We start from the raw sequence: 15000 nt of genomic DNA, 5'->3' as shown, positions 1-15000 counted from the left end.
GACCTTTAAGCGGTGGCCTTTCTCTTTAGCAACATCAAAGACATGGGGAGATTTCAACCATGGGCAACTGGTAGTTTTCCAAAAAAATAAAAAAATGCTCAGGCCAGCTCTTACAGGTGCTAACATCATCAAATCTGACCGACAAGCTCCAACATACAGAAATATTTATATAATATAGTTTATATGTATAGGTATACACATACACACAAACCCACATTATTTATACAACATCATAGTATCATAACAGCCAATTAATGTTACCGAAAGGTTTCATGCGGGAAACGTTCCACCCCGCCTCTGGAAGGTTATCAGCATGACACCAGTTGGTGATATGCTGTTAACTGGATGTTATAGGACTACAATATTACATAAATAATAATATACCTACTCTTTTAGCTAAAAACCGAGAGCCTAATTATTTTCTGACTCATAAAACTTATTGAAGAACTGGACCATTGCCCATATATGTATGAAAATACAAAATATAATACGAAAACAAAAAGTTTGAAACGATTGCGTAGGAGTGGCTGTGAGGTAAGTAGCTTGCTTACCAACCACATGGTCCCGGGTTCAGTCCCACTGCGTGGCACCTTGGGCAAGTGTCTTCTACTATAGCCTCGGGCCGACCAAAGCCTTGTGAGTGGATTTGGTAGACGGAAACTGAAAAGAAGCCGTCGTATATATGTATGTATATATATTATGTGTGTGTATATGTTTGTGCGTCTGTGTTTGTCCCCCAACATCGCTTGACAACCGATGCTGGTGTGTTTACGCCCCCGTAACTTAGCGGATCGGCAAAAACAGACCGATAGAATAAGTACTAGGCTTACAAAGAATAAATCCTGGGGTCGATTTGCTCGACTAAAAGGCGGTGCTCCAGCATGGCCACAGTCAAATGACTGAAACAAGTAAAAAAAAAGAGTAAACAAGGTAAATCACAGAATTACAAATGGAATGAAATAATAATAATAATAATAATAATAATAATAATAATAATAATAATAATAATAATAATAAACACACAGCATACGTTTGCTTTGAACATTTTAATTTTAAACCTTGGATAAATAGCAAGAGTTTCAATATATTTACTTTGATATGTTTACTATCAGACGCTAGTATACAGTAAATTGTAATGGAATGAAATTTCATACAGACAGAAGATTTAAAAAATGTGGCTTCAGATCCTCCAATTTGCAGTGAGAGACTCTAGGAAAAAGAAAATATTCTAAACATTTGCCAAGTATTTCTGTCACTATCATGTTTAGTAATCATCTTTATTTGCCGGCTTCCAACAGCCGGCGGACATCCATCGGAGACAAATGTAGAAGTGGGTTATGATTTCGTATTTTCCTTAAGTCCATGGAGGTGTCTTTTTGCCGAGTATGCTCTAAAACGGAGGTCATGACATCCATATTATCCAAACCAGCGAATCCTGGGGAATGAGAGAAAAAGAAAAAATGAAAAAGGTAAAATTATTTGAAAATTTATGAATAAAAAGAAATCAATGAAACATTTATGAAATCACTGTCGGCAAGATACCTTCTGACTCATTGGGCCAGTTACATTTTTGTCCATACTTGATGAAGCAGAACGACTTGAGTCGTGAACCATCATCATCGTCATCATACTTATAAACAGCAACTGCATCATCATCATCATCATCAGCATCAATCATCATCATCATCATCATCATCATCATCATCATCATCATCATCATCATCATCATCATCATCATCAGCTGCTGCTGCTGCCGCACGATTTTAGGTCTGTTTGAATGGCGTGCGATTGACTGAGATTACAATACTCCCTCAATCCCAAACGAGGCGTCGATTCGTCGTAGGATTAAATTCTTAGCTGTATACGAGGGAATGTTGAAAAGTTCCCGGCTTTAGTGGTATCGTAAAAGGCCTGGCTGGAGGCTCCACCTCCGAGTTCTTTCACAGGGCTTAGAAAAATTGAAGGAGCGCTGCAATAAGTTTGTGAATCTGAGAGGAGAATATGTTAAATAAAATCATAATTCACTGATCCTCCTATATTTTTTTACCCAAAGCAAGGAACTTTTCAGCACCCCTTCGTGTATATCTATCTATCTATCTATCTATCTATCTATCTATCTATCTATCTATCTATCTATCTATCTATCTATCTATCTATCTATCTATCTATCTATCTATCTATCTATATTAAAATAAGCAACAGGATATCAAGGGGTGATGCAGTACGACCGTTTCAAGCGACTCCATTTAATTGAACAATGCAATCATTACATCAATTTAAATGCAGGGCTATCCTCAGCTGTTTAGATAAATAAAAAATTTTTAATCAGTTGGACACATTAATATAATTTTACTTAAATTCTCTAATAGAGCAAGAAGAGGGAAAAGCCCCCAAATCAAGTTACTAATGTTATTAAAGAGAAATATAAACTTCTATTTACTGAAGTCTAGAAGAGTTGATTATAGCATATCCATAATAAAGTACAAATATTTGTGTATTTTTAATTGTGTGTACATAGTTAAATGTGTGTATATATCTGTGCACAACTTATTTTTCCGATTTTTTTCTGATTCTTAGCTTACAATTAATATAAAGGTAGCATGATTTATCGCCCCAGTATTCCATAAGTAAATATCCAGAGCAATTTTTGTAGAAAATCACCTTATAAGTAAAGGGAAAAATTTGACAAGTCAGTCAGCCACCGGCTGACACTCGCTGACGATACATCGAAGAGGCCAGGGAACAGAAGAAAGAATAAAGAAGACATGCACCTAACACCAGAGCTGAAGACACCTCCGAAAGGGGGGGGCACGTCAAACGGTAGAGGAGTAGGGGCCGAAATCGGGCGCGGTTCCTCCTGATGATATCTTGAGCTAACTGGATCCTATAAAGGAGCTGCTGTGGTAGCAGACCACAAAACACGGTTGTAGTTCCCCTTCCTTAAGCACAGGAATGAATATTAAACTAATTCTATGTAATCTTCCCTTTTTAATGTTTGTTGAAAATTGCTATATATACACAATTTATCTATTCTGGTTATAATATCATTTTTAGCAATCTTAAATTTTATCGTCATACAACATAACAATACTGTTTATATACAATCATCCATTGTACCCCATGATAATTTCTTCTGTATTAACATCATTGGTGTTATCAGCGTGTTGCCCCTTTAATTGGTAATTAACATCTTTATTTAAGGTATTCTCTTAGTTAGCCTCCTTTAAAGACAATTATATATTTCCTAAAATCCTGACTATTTATTACCATACCCAACTATAAACTGTCAACTCACTCCGTCTATCCATTCTAAACAGACACTGTCCTCTGGCCTTAGATTTGGTAGTTGATAAAAAAATATTAATAAATCAAAAATGAACCACAATCCTTTACAAGCTATGACTCTAACAAACTTCATACAGTCCTTAGAAGTGTAGTATATTTTGAGCTATATTTGTAGCAACATTGAATTTTCCCCTCTTCTTTCTCTATTAGAGATTTAAGTAAAATTATATTAATGTGTCCAACTGATTAAAACAATTCTATTTATTTATTTATGCAGCTGATGATTGCATTGTTCAATTAACTGGAGTCACATGAAATGGTCGAACTGCAATACCTCTTGATATTCTGTTGCTATTTTGATTTTATTCACCTTACTTTGAGTTGTACGGACAATACCGCACTGACTTGGTGCTTGAACTTAAGTACCTAATTCAACAGAATCTCATATATATATATATATATATATATATATATATATATATATATATATATATATATATATATATATATATATATATATATATATATATATATAGTCAATTCAAATAAACGAATAATAAAATTAACAATAACAGACAGCAAGAGGACGTGCACAAGGAATGAATTGGTTTGACTTTCAGTAAAAGGAGAGAGTTGTTGACGTTTCGAGTATAGCTCTTCGCTGGAGAAGAGAGAGGGAAAAGTCCAAGGAAGGAAAAGAAATCGCCCACAACATGTATGTAGTTACATTGCTGAAGTATGTATGTACGCATTTTTGGATTTGGTTTGCAAGATTCTTTATATGAGTTCGTGTTTTGTAGCATATTCTGTTGTGTCTGGGGAGAGTCATTTTCTTTTTGTGCTTTATAATGTAACACACTCACCGGTAAAATTTCCACTTATTTCTTACTTTTATTTTCCTAAAATTTTCTTTGCGTCTTGCAACCGTTTCAATAATCAAGAGTGAAGACTACTGAAAAGGTTGCAAGACGCAACGAAAATTTTAGGAAAATAAAAATAAGAAAAACGTGGAAATTTTACCAGTGAGTGTGTTACATTATAAGGCACAAAAAGAAAATGACTCTCCCCAGACACAACAGAGTATGTACGCATGTATGTATATAAATACTTTTGCTACTTTTATCGTTTCGCTTTGCTTGTTTGTAAACAAATTTCGAAGAATTTCAGAGAAAAAGACAAAAAATGTGAGAATATAATTAATAGCACATATCTTGCATATGACACCGAAGAGTACTTTGATAAAAATATTTATAGCTGCAGTATTTAGGGCAATTATAAAGTATTAGAAATTAAAACTGACATTTAGTTTGATATTCCTGTCTTTGACTAATCAAGGTGAAACTCAATCTGTTTCGTCTTACTTGTTCCCAAAATGAACAATGGTTCTTTAGAATATACGCAAGTTAAATTAAAACCAAACAATATAAGTTGTTTTTACAATCGAACTTCGAAATGTGATACTATGTCTTCGCACTAATTAAGCGGATGTTATATGCGAAATATTCTCAGCTATAGGACAAAGAGTTTCAAAGAAGAAAACAGCTGTGAATAAGGCTGGAATTTTCTCGAAAACTAATAGATAGTCATGTTAGTTGAGAAAGGTTTTAAGTAATCTCTTTTTAAACTGAAACAATTTGCAAGCGTGAATTTAAATAAATCAATAAAATATTTAATGAGTTCAATAAATAACAACAGCAAAAGATAGATGGCGTTGATTAAAATTGAAATTGATACATAAAGAAAAGTCTGGAAATGAATGGAAAATAGCATTTCTATTCATGTTATATGTTGATGTTATGGAGGGAAGTACATAGAGGAAGAGAAACTGAAGACAGATAAGGAAATCAAAGAAAGGTTTTCTGTATGAGAAGGTAGATATTTGATGATAAGGTAAAAAAAGAAAAAGAAAAAAGAAATGAAGATTATAGATATTGCAACACTTGGGGATGCACGCATAAGTGAAAGAACTAGAAAAGATTGAAAAGTACAGACTACTAAAAGATGAAATTGCAAGAATGTGGACTACGAGGAGAGTGTCTGTCATTTCAGTAGTTGTAGGGGCACTTGGAACACTAACAACCAAGTTCGAGAAATATGTCAGAGAAATCGGAATTGACATGAGAATAGAGCAAGCCCCCAAAACTGCTCTGTTGGTGACAGCTAGAATTTTGAGATTGGTACTTGGATGTTGAATGTCTCCCACGATAATTAACAGGTATCAAAGCTTATAATGTGCAGAAAGGGACCCTGTGAGACCCCTGACAACAGGCTGCTGTCTGCTCTCACAGAATCATCCAGAGCAAATAAAACCAAACGCTCTGAAAAGTAAAACAACAACAACAACAACAATTACAATAATGATAGCATGACATTAACATAATGTATGCAGTTTCCATAATATCTGTAAAATATTTATTTCTTATCCTTTCATAAATAGAATCTATAAACATAGATAATTGGAAAATACGCACCAATTCGTTTCTTCCATCTGGGTACCAAAGTTTCTGGAAGATAAATATCAACAATAAGTATAAAATGTTTATCTCAATATCAGTTTATTTTTCTTAATTATTTGCCTCACAAACTTATAAATCAGTATTACGGAATTTATATAGATTGGAAAGTGTAAATTTATACAGATTGAAAAGAATAAAAAAATAATTTTTCTTTTCTCTCACCTCCCATGTCATTAAAGTGTTTGAAAGAGTGGTAAGGTCAAGGATAGCTGGCTTCCTGGAGATCCACAAACTCCTAAATGCAAATCAGCATGGCTTTCGCTGTAGCAGGGACTCTAACACAGATCTTATTCCACATCGATGATATACTTAAAGTTTTGGGAACAGGTTCGAACTCTGATGTCATATAGCTTGACTTCTGTAAAACGTTTGACCGAGTTGATCATTATATCTTACTCTTAAAATTGTCAAATGTTGGAATCTGTGGAAAACTTCTACACTGGATTGAGTATTTCCTGGCGAATAGAACACATGTTGTAGTCGAGGGAGCCCAGCCCATCAAAAGTCACCGGTGGTATCCCTCAGGGACTATCTTGGGCCGATATAGCTCGTAAGATGAGCTCCTGGATCTTAAGAACCTTCAGGTCCAGAGAACAAGGGGTCATCATTCCACTTTTCTCCTCTTTTGAACGGTCACACCTCGAATACTGCTGTCTCCTGTGGTATCTCCATATAAAACAAAACATCTCGAAAATTGAATTACCCCAGAGGGCGTTCACTAAACGAATTAAGGGCATGGCTGACCTCGATTACTGGGGTCGCCTTAAAGCATTAAAACTCTATTCTCTCCAGCGCCGCCGCAAGCGATACAGCATTTGCCCGATGTGAAGAATATACCACCAGCATTGCTCAAACGACCTCAACATTAGCTTCAAAAGTCATCCATGGCTATACGTCCCCTACTTAATTCAGGATCACAACACATAGATACACTGCAACACAATTTCTTTTCCTCAACAGGCCCTGCCCTATTTAACATAGTCCCAAAACAGATTAAAGAGGAAAAGGATCCCATTACCTTTAGACGGAATCTGGACAAATTTCTTCAAGGAATACCGGATAAGCCACCTATACCTGGATACAACTCCCCTACTCGAATGGACCATGATGCCACAAAACTTGACTTAACAAGAATTTAGATAAAACTATCAGGCAGTGCTATTAAGTTAGACATGGCCTGGACCAATCTTTGGTCGAAAAATATCTAAGTTTTATAAAGATTTAAGGCGCAGGAATGGCTGTGTGGTAAGTAGCTTGCTTACCAACCACATGGTTCCGTGTTCATTCCCACTGCGTGGCACCTTGGGCAAGTGTCTTCTACTATAGCCTCGGGCCAACCAAAGCTTTGTGAGTGGATTTGGTAGACGGAAACTGAAAGAAGCACATCGTATATATATATATATATATATATATATATATATATATATATATATATATATATATATATATATATATATATATATATATATATATATATGTATGCGCGTGTATATGTTTGTGTGTCTGTTCGGCAAAAGTGACCGATAGAATAAGTACTAAGCTTACAAAGAATAAGCCCTGTGGTCGATTTGCTCGACTATAAAGGCGGCGCTCCAGCATGGCCGCAGTCAAATGACTGAAACAAGTAGAAGAGTAGAGTTGAAAAAGAATTCAGTCTCTGTTTCGACAATTTGTGGATTGTTATGGAGACATCGAGTTAACACTTAAAACGATGTGATAACACTGTACCATATTGCAATAAATAGCAAATCTAAAATTAAGCGAATTTCGGTGGGAACGCGCTAGTCGATTACATCGACACCTAATGCTCAACTGGCACTTCTTGTATCGACCGCGATAGGATGAAAAGTAAGGCATACTTTTTAAAACTTAGAACGTAGAGCCGGAAGAAACGCCGCTAGGCATTTTATCCGGCATGCTAACGATTCTGCTCCTCGTCGTCTTAAACAGCTCAATGATAATAACGAAGATTTCTCAATTTCCTAACTTACAACTAATTCTATTATAATTTTATGATTAGGAGGGGCTGAGTGGTAAGTAGCTTGCTTACCAACGACATGTTTCCGGGTTCAGTCCTACTGCGTGGCACCTTGGGCAAGTGTCTTCTACTACAGCCTCGAGCCGACCAACGCTTTGTGAGTGAATTTGGTAGACGGAAACTGAAAGAAGCCCGTCGTATATATATATATATATATATATATATATATATATATATATATATATATATATATATATATATGTATGTATGTATGTATGTATGTATGTATGTATGTATGTATGTATGTTTGTCCCCTCAACATCGCTTGACAACCGATACTGGTGTGTTTACGTCCCCGTGACTTAGCGGTTCGGCAAAAAGAGACCGATAGAATAGGTACTAGGCTTACAAAGATTGAGTCCTGGAATCGATTTGCTCGACTATAAAGGCGGTGCTCCAGCATGGCCGCAGTCAAATGACGGAAACAAAAGAGAGAGAGAGTAATTCTGTCAGTCGAGTTAAATATTGTTTCACACTTTATGGAAGTGTAGTTTATATACAGGGAGGTTGCATCTCAAGATTTGTTAAGAGAGCCGAGAAAACAAAATATTCATTATATGGAGATTTCTCTCAGTAATTAATATTTCTGTTTATGCTTTCGTTTGCTAAATCAATACCTTACTTAATTTAATTGATTAACAACGTTGCAGCGAGTTTGGGGGCGATTTTGTTTTTACTCAATGAAATGTGTGAAAACAAAATTGAAGTTTCTCTGCGAACTTTGAGAAAAAATAAACAAAAAACAAAACAAAAAGAAGCACCATGGGTTTCAAACAATATCCTTCATCAGAAAATCTTTCTCACAATACACTAACGACCTTCAGTTCTTTTTTTTATTCATGTTTATACTTCTTCAGTTATTTTTACTTGAATGGGTCCCGAGAAACACTGAAAGCTATTAGTCAGTTCGAAGTTTTGGATATATAACATTATAAGCTTCTTATAAATGAGAATAATATCTAAACTGCTTCTTCAAGATAAATGATTATGAAGAAGACCTTCCTGTTCATACAGTGGTTTAACACTAACAACGGGTCCTTGCGTACCTTTAGCGGAGTCCACTTTACTCCGAGGATAACTACCTCCTCCTCCTCCTCTAAACTATTAACATAATTATTGATAATACACAGCAACGCGATTTCTTTTCCTCAACAGGCCCTGCCCTGTTTAACATTGTCCCAAAACAGATTAAAGAGGAAAAGGATCCCATCACCTTCAAACGGAATCTGGACAAATTTCTTCAAGGAATACCAGATAAGCCCCCTATAAACTGGATACAACTCACTCGACAAGAATTCCCTACTCGAATAGACCATGATGCCACAAAACTTGACTTAAAAAGGATTTAGATATGGTCCCCAATTTCGAAAGATTTATTCAAGGATTGTTTATTGCCACCTAAACGTGGATGTTTCTGTAAGAATAAACGATACTGCTATTTTAACCCCAGGAGGACTCATCCTCCTACTGGTCATTCAGTGCGCTTCGCAGTCAATATATATTGTAAACGGGGAGCTACTTTGCTAATTCAAAGATTAATTGGTCAATAGACACCTAGATCACATGACACACTGAATGATTGATTAGCATAAATAAAAAACATTCCAAATGTATTTTCCATGGCACTGTTTTATTGCTCCCACACTTTATCTTCCTTCTGTTCTATTTTGTCCAACTTAGTACAATTGCACGTTGTATCTGTGTGGTTTCAGGTTCAATCCCACAGCACGGCATCTGAAGCAAGTATCTTCTGTCATAGCCGCTGGAAGGCCAAAGCCTTCTGAGCATAGGTTGACAGACGGAAACTGTGTGGAGGCCGTCAGAAGGACCTTCCTGTTCATACAGTGGTTTAACACTAACAATGGGTCCTTGCGTACCTTTAGCGGAGCCCACTTTACTCTGAGGATAACTACCTCCTCCTCCTCCTCCTCCTCATCATCATCATCATCATCATCATCATCATTACCATGACCACCATCTTCCTCCTCCTCCTCCTCCTCCTCATCATCATCATCATCATCATCATCATCATCATTACCATGACCACCATCTTCCTTCTCCTCCTCCTCCTCCTCCTCCTCTAAGCTATTAAAATAATTATTGATAATCAACCAGAGATACCGGTTCATATATGGTCACAAATTTCGAACGATTTATTCAAGGATTGTTTATCGCCACCTAAACGTGGATGTTTTTGTAAGAATAGACGATGCTGCTATTTTAACCCCAGGAGGACTCCTCCTCCTTCTACTAGTTATTCAGTGCGCTTCGCACTCAATATATATTTTAAACGGGGAGCTAGTTTGATAATTCAAGAATTATTTGATGTCTAATCATTGACTGAACAAAATTGCATTCTGGGAACACAGAAAAGAAAAAGCAAAAAGCAAAAAGAAAATATACTCACGTGGCGCTCTTACATAGCGAGCTTCATTCGAGTGTTGTTTGAGTTTATCTGGAGTATTTTCTGGCAGGAAAGACCACTTGTCGAATTGTCCCATATTAGATTTATCACTCAGCTGAGATACGACTGTTTCTAGGTACAGCAATAAAACAATTGCCCATAAGCTTATTCTACAGGAAACTCGCATTTTTATAGCTAGGGAGAAAGAAAGAAAAATGGTGTTACTCAGAGAGAATGAGAGAGAGAGAGAGAGCAAGAGTTAGTGAGAGAAAAGAATTATTTTAGCATAGGCGTAGGAGTGGGTGTGTGGTTAAGTAGCTTGCTTACCAACCACATGGTTCCGAGTTCAGTCCCACTGGGTGGCACCTGGGGCAAGTGTCTTCTACTATAACCTCGGACCGACCGAAGCTTTGTGAGTGGATTTGGTTGACGAAGCCCGTCGTAGATATATGTATATATGTATGTATGTATGTATGTGTGTATATGTTGTGTGTTTGTCCTCCAAGCATTGCTTGACAACCGATGCTGGTGTGTTTACGTCCCCGCAACTTAGCTGTTCGGCAAAAGTGACCGATAGAATAAGTACTAGGCTTACAAAGAATAAGTCCTGGTCGATTTGCTCGACTAAAGGCGGTGCTCCAGCATGGCCACAGTCAAAAGACTGAAACATGTAAAAGAGTATATGAAGAAGAAAGGATGAAACCAATAAACTGTCAACAATCTGTCTACCCTATGTGAAAGGCCTCTCTGAAAAGATACAAAAGATATGTGGCCCATATGACATCAGGACAGTATTCGAGAGTAATACAACACTTCGCAAATATCTCCTTCGGGTAAAACCACCAATAGAAGAGAATATGACTAAAACTGCGTGTACCCATCCCATGCAGCTGTGGTAGGTTATACAAAGGCGAAACATGCCGCCCCCTCAAAATAAGGGTAGAGGAACATCGCAAAGCTGTGACACGAGGAGATATTGATAAATCGGGTATAGCTGATCATGTATGGAAAAATGGACCCACCTCACCCTGTGGGATGAAGTTAAAATAGTAGATAGAGTCATATACACGGCATATGGCGTCGTAGTTAAGAGCGCAGGCTACTAACCCCAAGATTCCGAGTTCGATTCCAGACAGTGATCCGAATAATAATAATAATAATAATAATAATAATAATAATAATAATAATAAAAACAACATCGAAATTTCCCCAAGATGAAGGCTGGAGGGTATATCAGCCGAAAAGTTGTGTTAACAAGATGAGGACAATACACAAACATATAAGGGCGCAGTAGCGCATTACACGCTTGTACTCCAGGCGTAACAACCAGGAACTGACGCGGTCTACAGGCGCGAATATTTTAACGCATGCACAGGAGGGGTGGCGTCACCTCCTATTCAAAGGATTTTGTCCAGTAGGCGGAAAAAAATAGTCGGGTACTTTTTGAACGCACCTCTTATTTTAACATGTTTTGGGTGGCATGAGCTAAATATAATTTGGTTATTGACTTTTTAATATAATTATAATCAATTCACTTAAAAAAAAGAAAGAAAAAAAGAAGTTTATTATCTCCTATGCTTCTAATAATTGAATCCAACCAGATGGTGAGTCTAGATGTGATAAGTCTGTTCACTAAAGTCTCAAGTGGTTAAGCACTATCGGTGATTCAAGAAAAACTAGTGACAGTCACCCATTTAAAATAACGCACTAGTATACTAATAAGAAACTTGATGGAAATGTTGACCTGTGTAGAAACTACCTATTTCAGAATGGACACTGATATATATCGACAAGAAGAGGGTTTAGCTATGGGTTCACCATTATCACCGATAATGGCCAATATATACATGGAATACTTTGAGAATTTGGCTTTAGGATCAACACCACTAAAACCAACCCTTTGGCTGCGATATATTAATGACATCTTTATACTCTGACCCCACCAGGAAGATGTCCAAGTGCTGTTGGATCATGTGAACTCAATAAAGCCATCCATACAGTTCACAATGGAAAAGGAAAAAGACAATCAGCTAGCATTCCTGGACGTACTAATAACACGTACCAAGTATGGATTCAGGACATCCGTTTACCGCAAACTGACCTTCACTGGACGATACCTTAACTTCAATTCCCACCATCCATACAGTGTAAAGAGAGGGATTGCTCAGTGCCTAAAACATCAAGCAAAGAATATAAGCAGCGATCGTGATACCTACCACAAAGAAATGATCAAGCTCAGTAACAATCTATTAAGCAACAACTACTCCAAAAACATACTACCTACTCCAATTATGAAGAAAAGAGAGGATGAAACCAATAAACTGTCTACAGTATGTCTGCCCTATGTGAAAGGCCTCTCTGAAAAGATTCAAAAGATATGCGGCCCATATGACATCAGGACAGTATTCGAGAGTAATGCAACACTTCGCAAATATCTCCTTCGGGTAAAACCACCAATAGAAGAGAATATGACTAAAACTGCGTGTACCCATTCCATGCAGCTGTGGTAGGTTATACAAAGGCGAAACATGCCGCCCCCTCAAAATAAGAGTAGAGGAACATCGCAAAGCTGTGACACGAGGAGATATTGATAAATCGGGTATAGCTGATCATGTATGGAAAAATGGAGACCACCTACCCCTGTGGGATGAAGTTAAAATAATAGACAGAGAACACCACTGGAAAATACGAAAACTAAAAGAAGCAGCACATATGCTAGGACACAACAACCTCCTAAGCTGACCGCGTGCAGATATAAATAGCATATGGGAACCGGTATTAGGGAAGGATAGGAAAATATTAGATTTATAAGCTCTAAAAATTCACTCCACAATTGCCCACGGACATATGGCGTCGTGGTTAAGAGCACGGGCTACTAACCCCAATATTCTGAGTTCGATTCCAGACAGTGACCCGAATAATAATAATAATAATAAACATTTCCCCAAGATGAAGGCTGGAGGGTATATCCGTCAACATTTCTTAGCAGTAAGACCCTAGCGGATCTACTTCTAGCATAAGGGTTTTCCAAATATATATATTCAAAATGTGACCACGTGTGTACCGTTGGCGATTTTTTCCCTCCGTCTTCCCTTCCTTGGATCTTTCCTTTTCCTATGTTTCTGACGAAGAGCTCCGCTCGAAACGTTAAACCCTTCTTCTTTCCTTCTTTCCTGAGCGTCCAATAATACTATACTTGTTCCACGTCCTCGCGTTGTTGTGTTTTCTCTTTGTGTTTTCATGTTTGGATTAACTATATACATGTATATATATATTTTAATTTTTTTTTTATTTTTCCAGTTTCAGCTAATGAGCTGTGGCCATGCTGGGGCACCGCCATATATATATATATATATATATATATATATATATATATATATATATATATATATATATATATATATAGACGACAAGCTTCCACACAATTTCTGTCAGCCAAATTTACTCGCAAGGCATTGGTCAACTCGGACCTATAGTAGAAGTTACTTGCTCAAGGTGTCACTCAGTTGGACCGAACTCTAAATCTCTAGGTTGCAAATCGACCTTCTTAGCCACACAGTCTTAAGGACCTCTTGAAAAAAACAACAACCTCGATATGCAAGATAAACAATCATGATAATAGTGGTAAATTAATAATTATGAAGATATATTTTGACGTTGGAATCAGAGAATTAGAACAGAACCATGTATGCAACCACTTAGAAGTAGAATTATCTGGATAAATAAATAAATAAATGCAAATGAGAACAAGAGTTAGATGAGTGTTAAAAACCGAGCGCATTGTCAGTCGTCAAATGTTCTGGAACGTAATAAATTGGAAACTAAGTGTCCTGAAGAGCAGGTTGGAGGGAACAATTCCTCTTATTTCAAACCCAGCATCCTTATCGACCATATACCCCAGGGGGCCTAGGAAAAATGTATAGACTGATTATTTTGATAAAGTAGTAATTGGTCGATGTAATCGACTCTTGTCCTCTTACGGCGAAATAAAATAAACTAAAATAAATTATCGACATCCTTGCAAAAGTAGATGCATTTATTTTAGTTTGTACTTAAGTTGATACTGTGGAAACGCTTTCAAAAACAACAACAACAACAATAAATATCTGTGACTGAATCGTCAACAATTACAACTAGTAAGGAACCAACAAAGATGGTTGTTCGATCTGTTAGAAATCGCTGCCAAATCTCCTTCAAAGTGGCTAAAAGGAGAAAGAATACATTAGGTAATATAGTCCTAGCTTCACTGCTTTTGAAAAAAAACAACAAAAAAAACAACAAAAAAAAAAAACAAAACGAGATGGTAAGGGCTAAAAGTATATAAGACAATTTGGTACAACCGTCTAGCGCTGCCTATTTGGTGTCGTTGATTTGTTTCGCCGACCTCCCTGAATAGGGAGGAGCGAGCCTGTTTTCTCTCGGTAGTTGCTGTTGCGAAAGAGGTTGTATGGGAGACGAGAGTAAAAGGAATTGCAACAGGCATGTTCATCTCCAGTCTCGAGCTAATCAACTTTTTCGTTTCCCTCATGAAACGGAAAATAAGGCTGGAGAAGAAATGCCTGTCGCAAAGTGTGTTTCGTAAAAGATGGAAGTCTATAGCAAGTATGTTGCGAGTGAAAGAACCTGTTTAAACGAGAATATAAAAAGGAGAAAGCAAAGTCTTCAGTGTGAGTATGTGGTTTGTGGGGTTGACCGCGTCCTCCGCTACAATTTTTTGTAAATCACTCATTCTCATTTAATTGTATATATTTTAATTG

At 37.0% G+C, this 15000-nt stretch overlaps 1 protein-coding gene across 3 annotated transcripts in view; it reads right to left on the bottom strand.

Annotated features, from left to right (window-relative positions):
- Window positions 1-1027: 1027 nt before the first annotated feature.
- Window positions 1028-15000, bottom strand: part of LOC115211579 — a 38845-nt gene continuing 24872 nt past the window's right edge. For 2 of the 3 annotated variants that reach the window (XM_036503206.1, XM_029780131.2), the window contains exons 2-4: window positions 10247-10438; window positions 5757-5789; window positions 1028-1435 (exon numbers count right to left, since the gene is read on the bottom strand). In XM_036503206.1, the coding sequence (XP_036359099.1) occupies window positions 1278-1435; window positions 5757-5789; window positions 10247-10438 (383 nt within the window). In that variant the 3' untranslated portion in view covers window positions 1028-1277. Of the gene's footprint in view, window positions 1436-5756; window positions 5790-10246; window positions 10441-15000 lie in introns of all 3 variants that reach the window. The other variant, XM_036503207.1, reaches the window with a different exon arrangement.

This window comes from Octopus sinensis, linkage group LG5 (assembly GCF_006345805.1).
Source record: "Octopus sinensis linkage group LG5, ASM634580v1, whole genome shotgun sequence".
NCBI lineage: Eukaryota > Metazoa > Mollusca > Cephalopoda > Octopoda > Octopodidae > Octopus > Octopus sinensis.
This window is presented reverse-complemented; position numbering and strand designations above follow the sequence as displayed.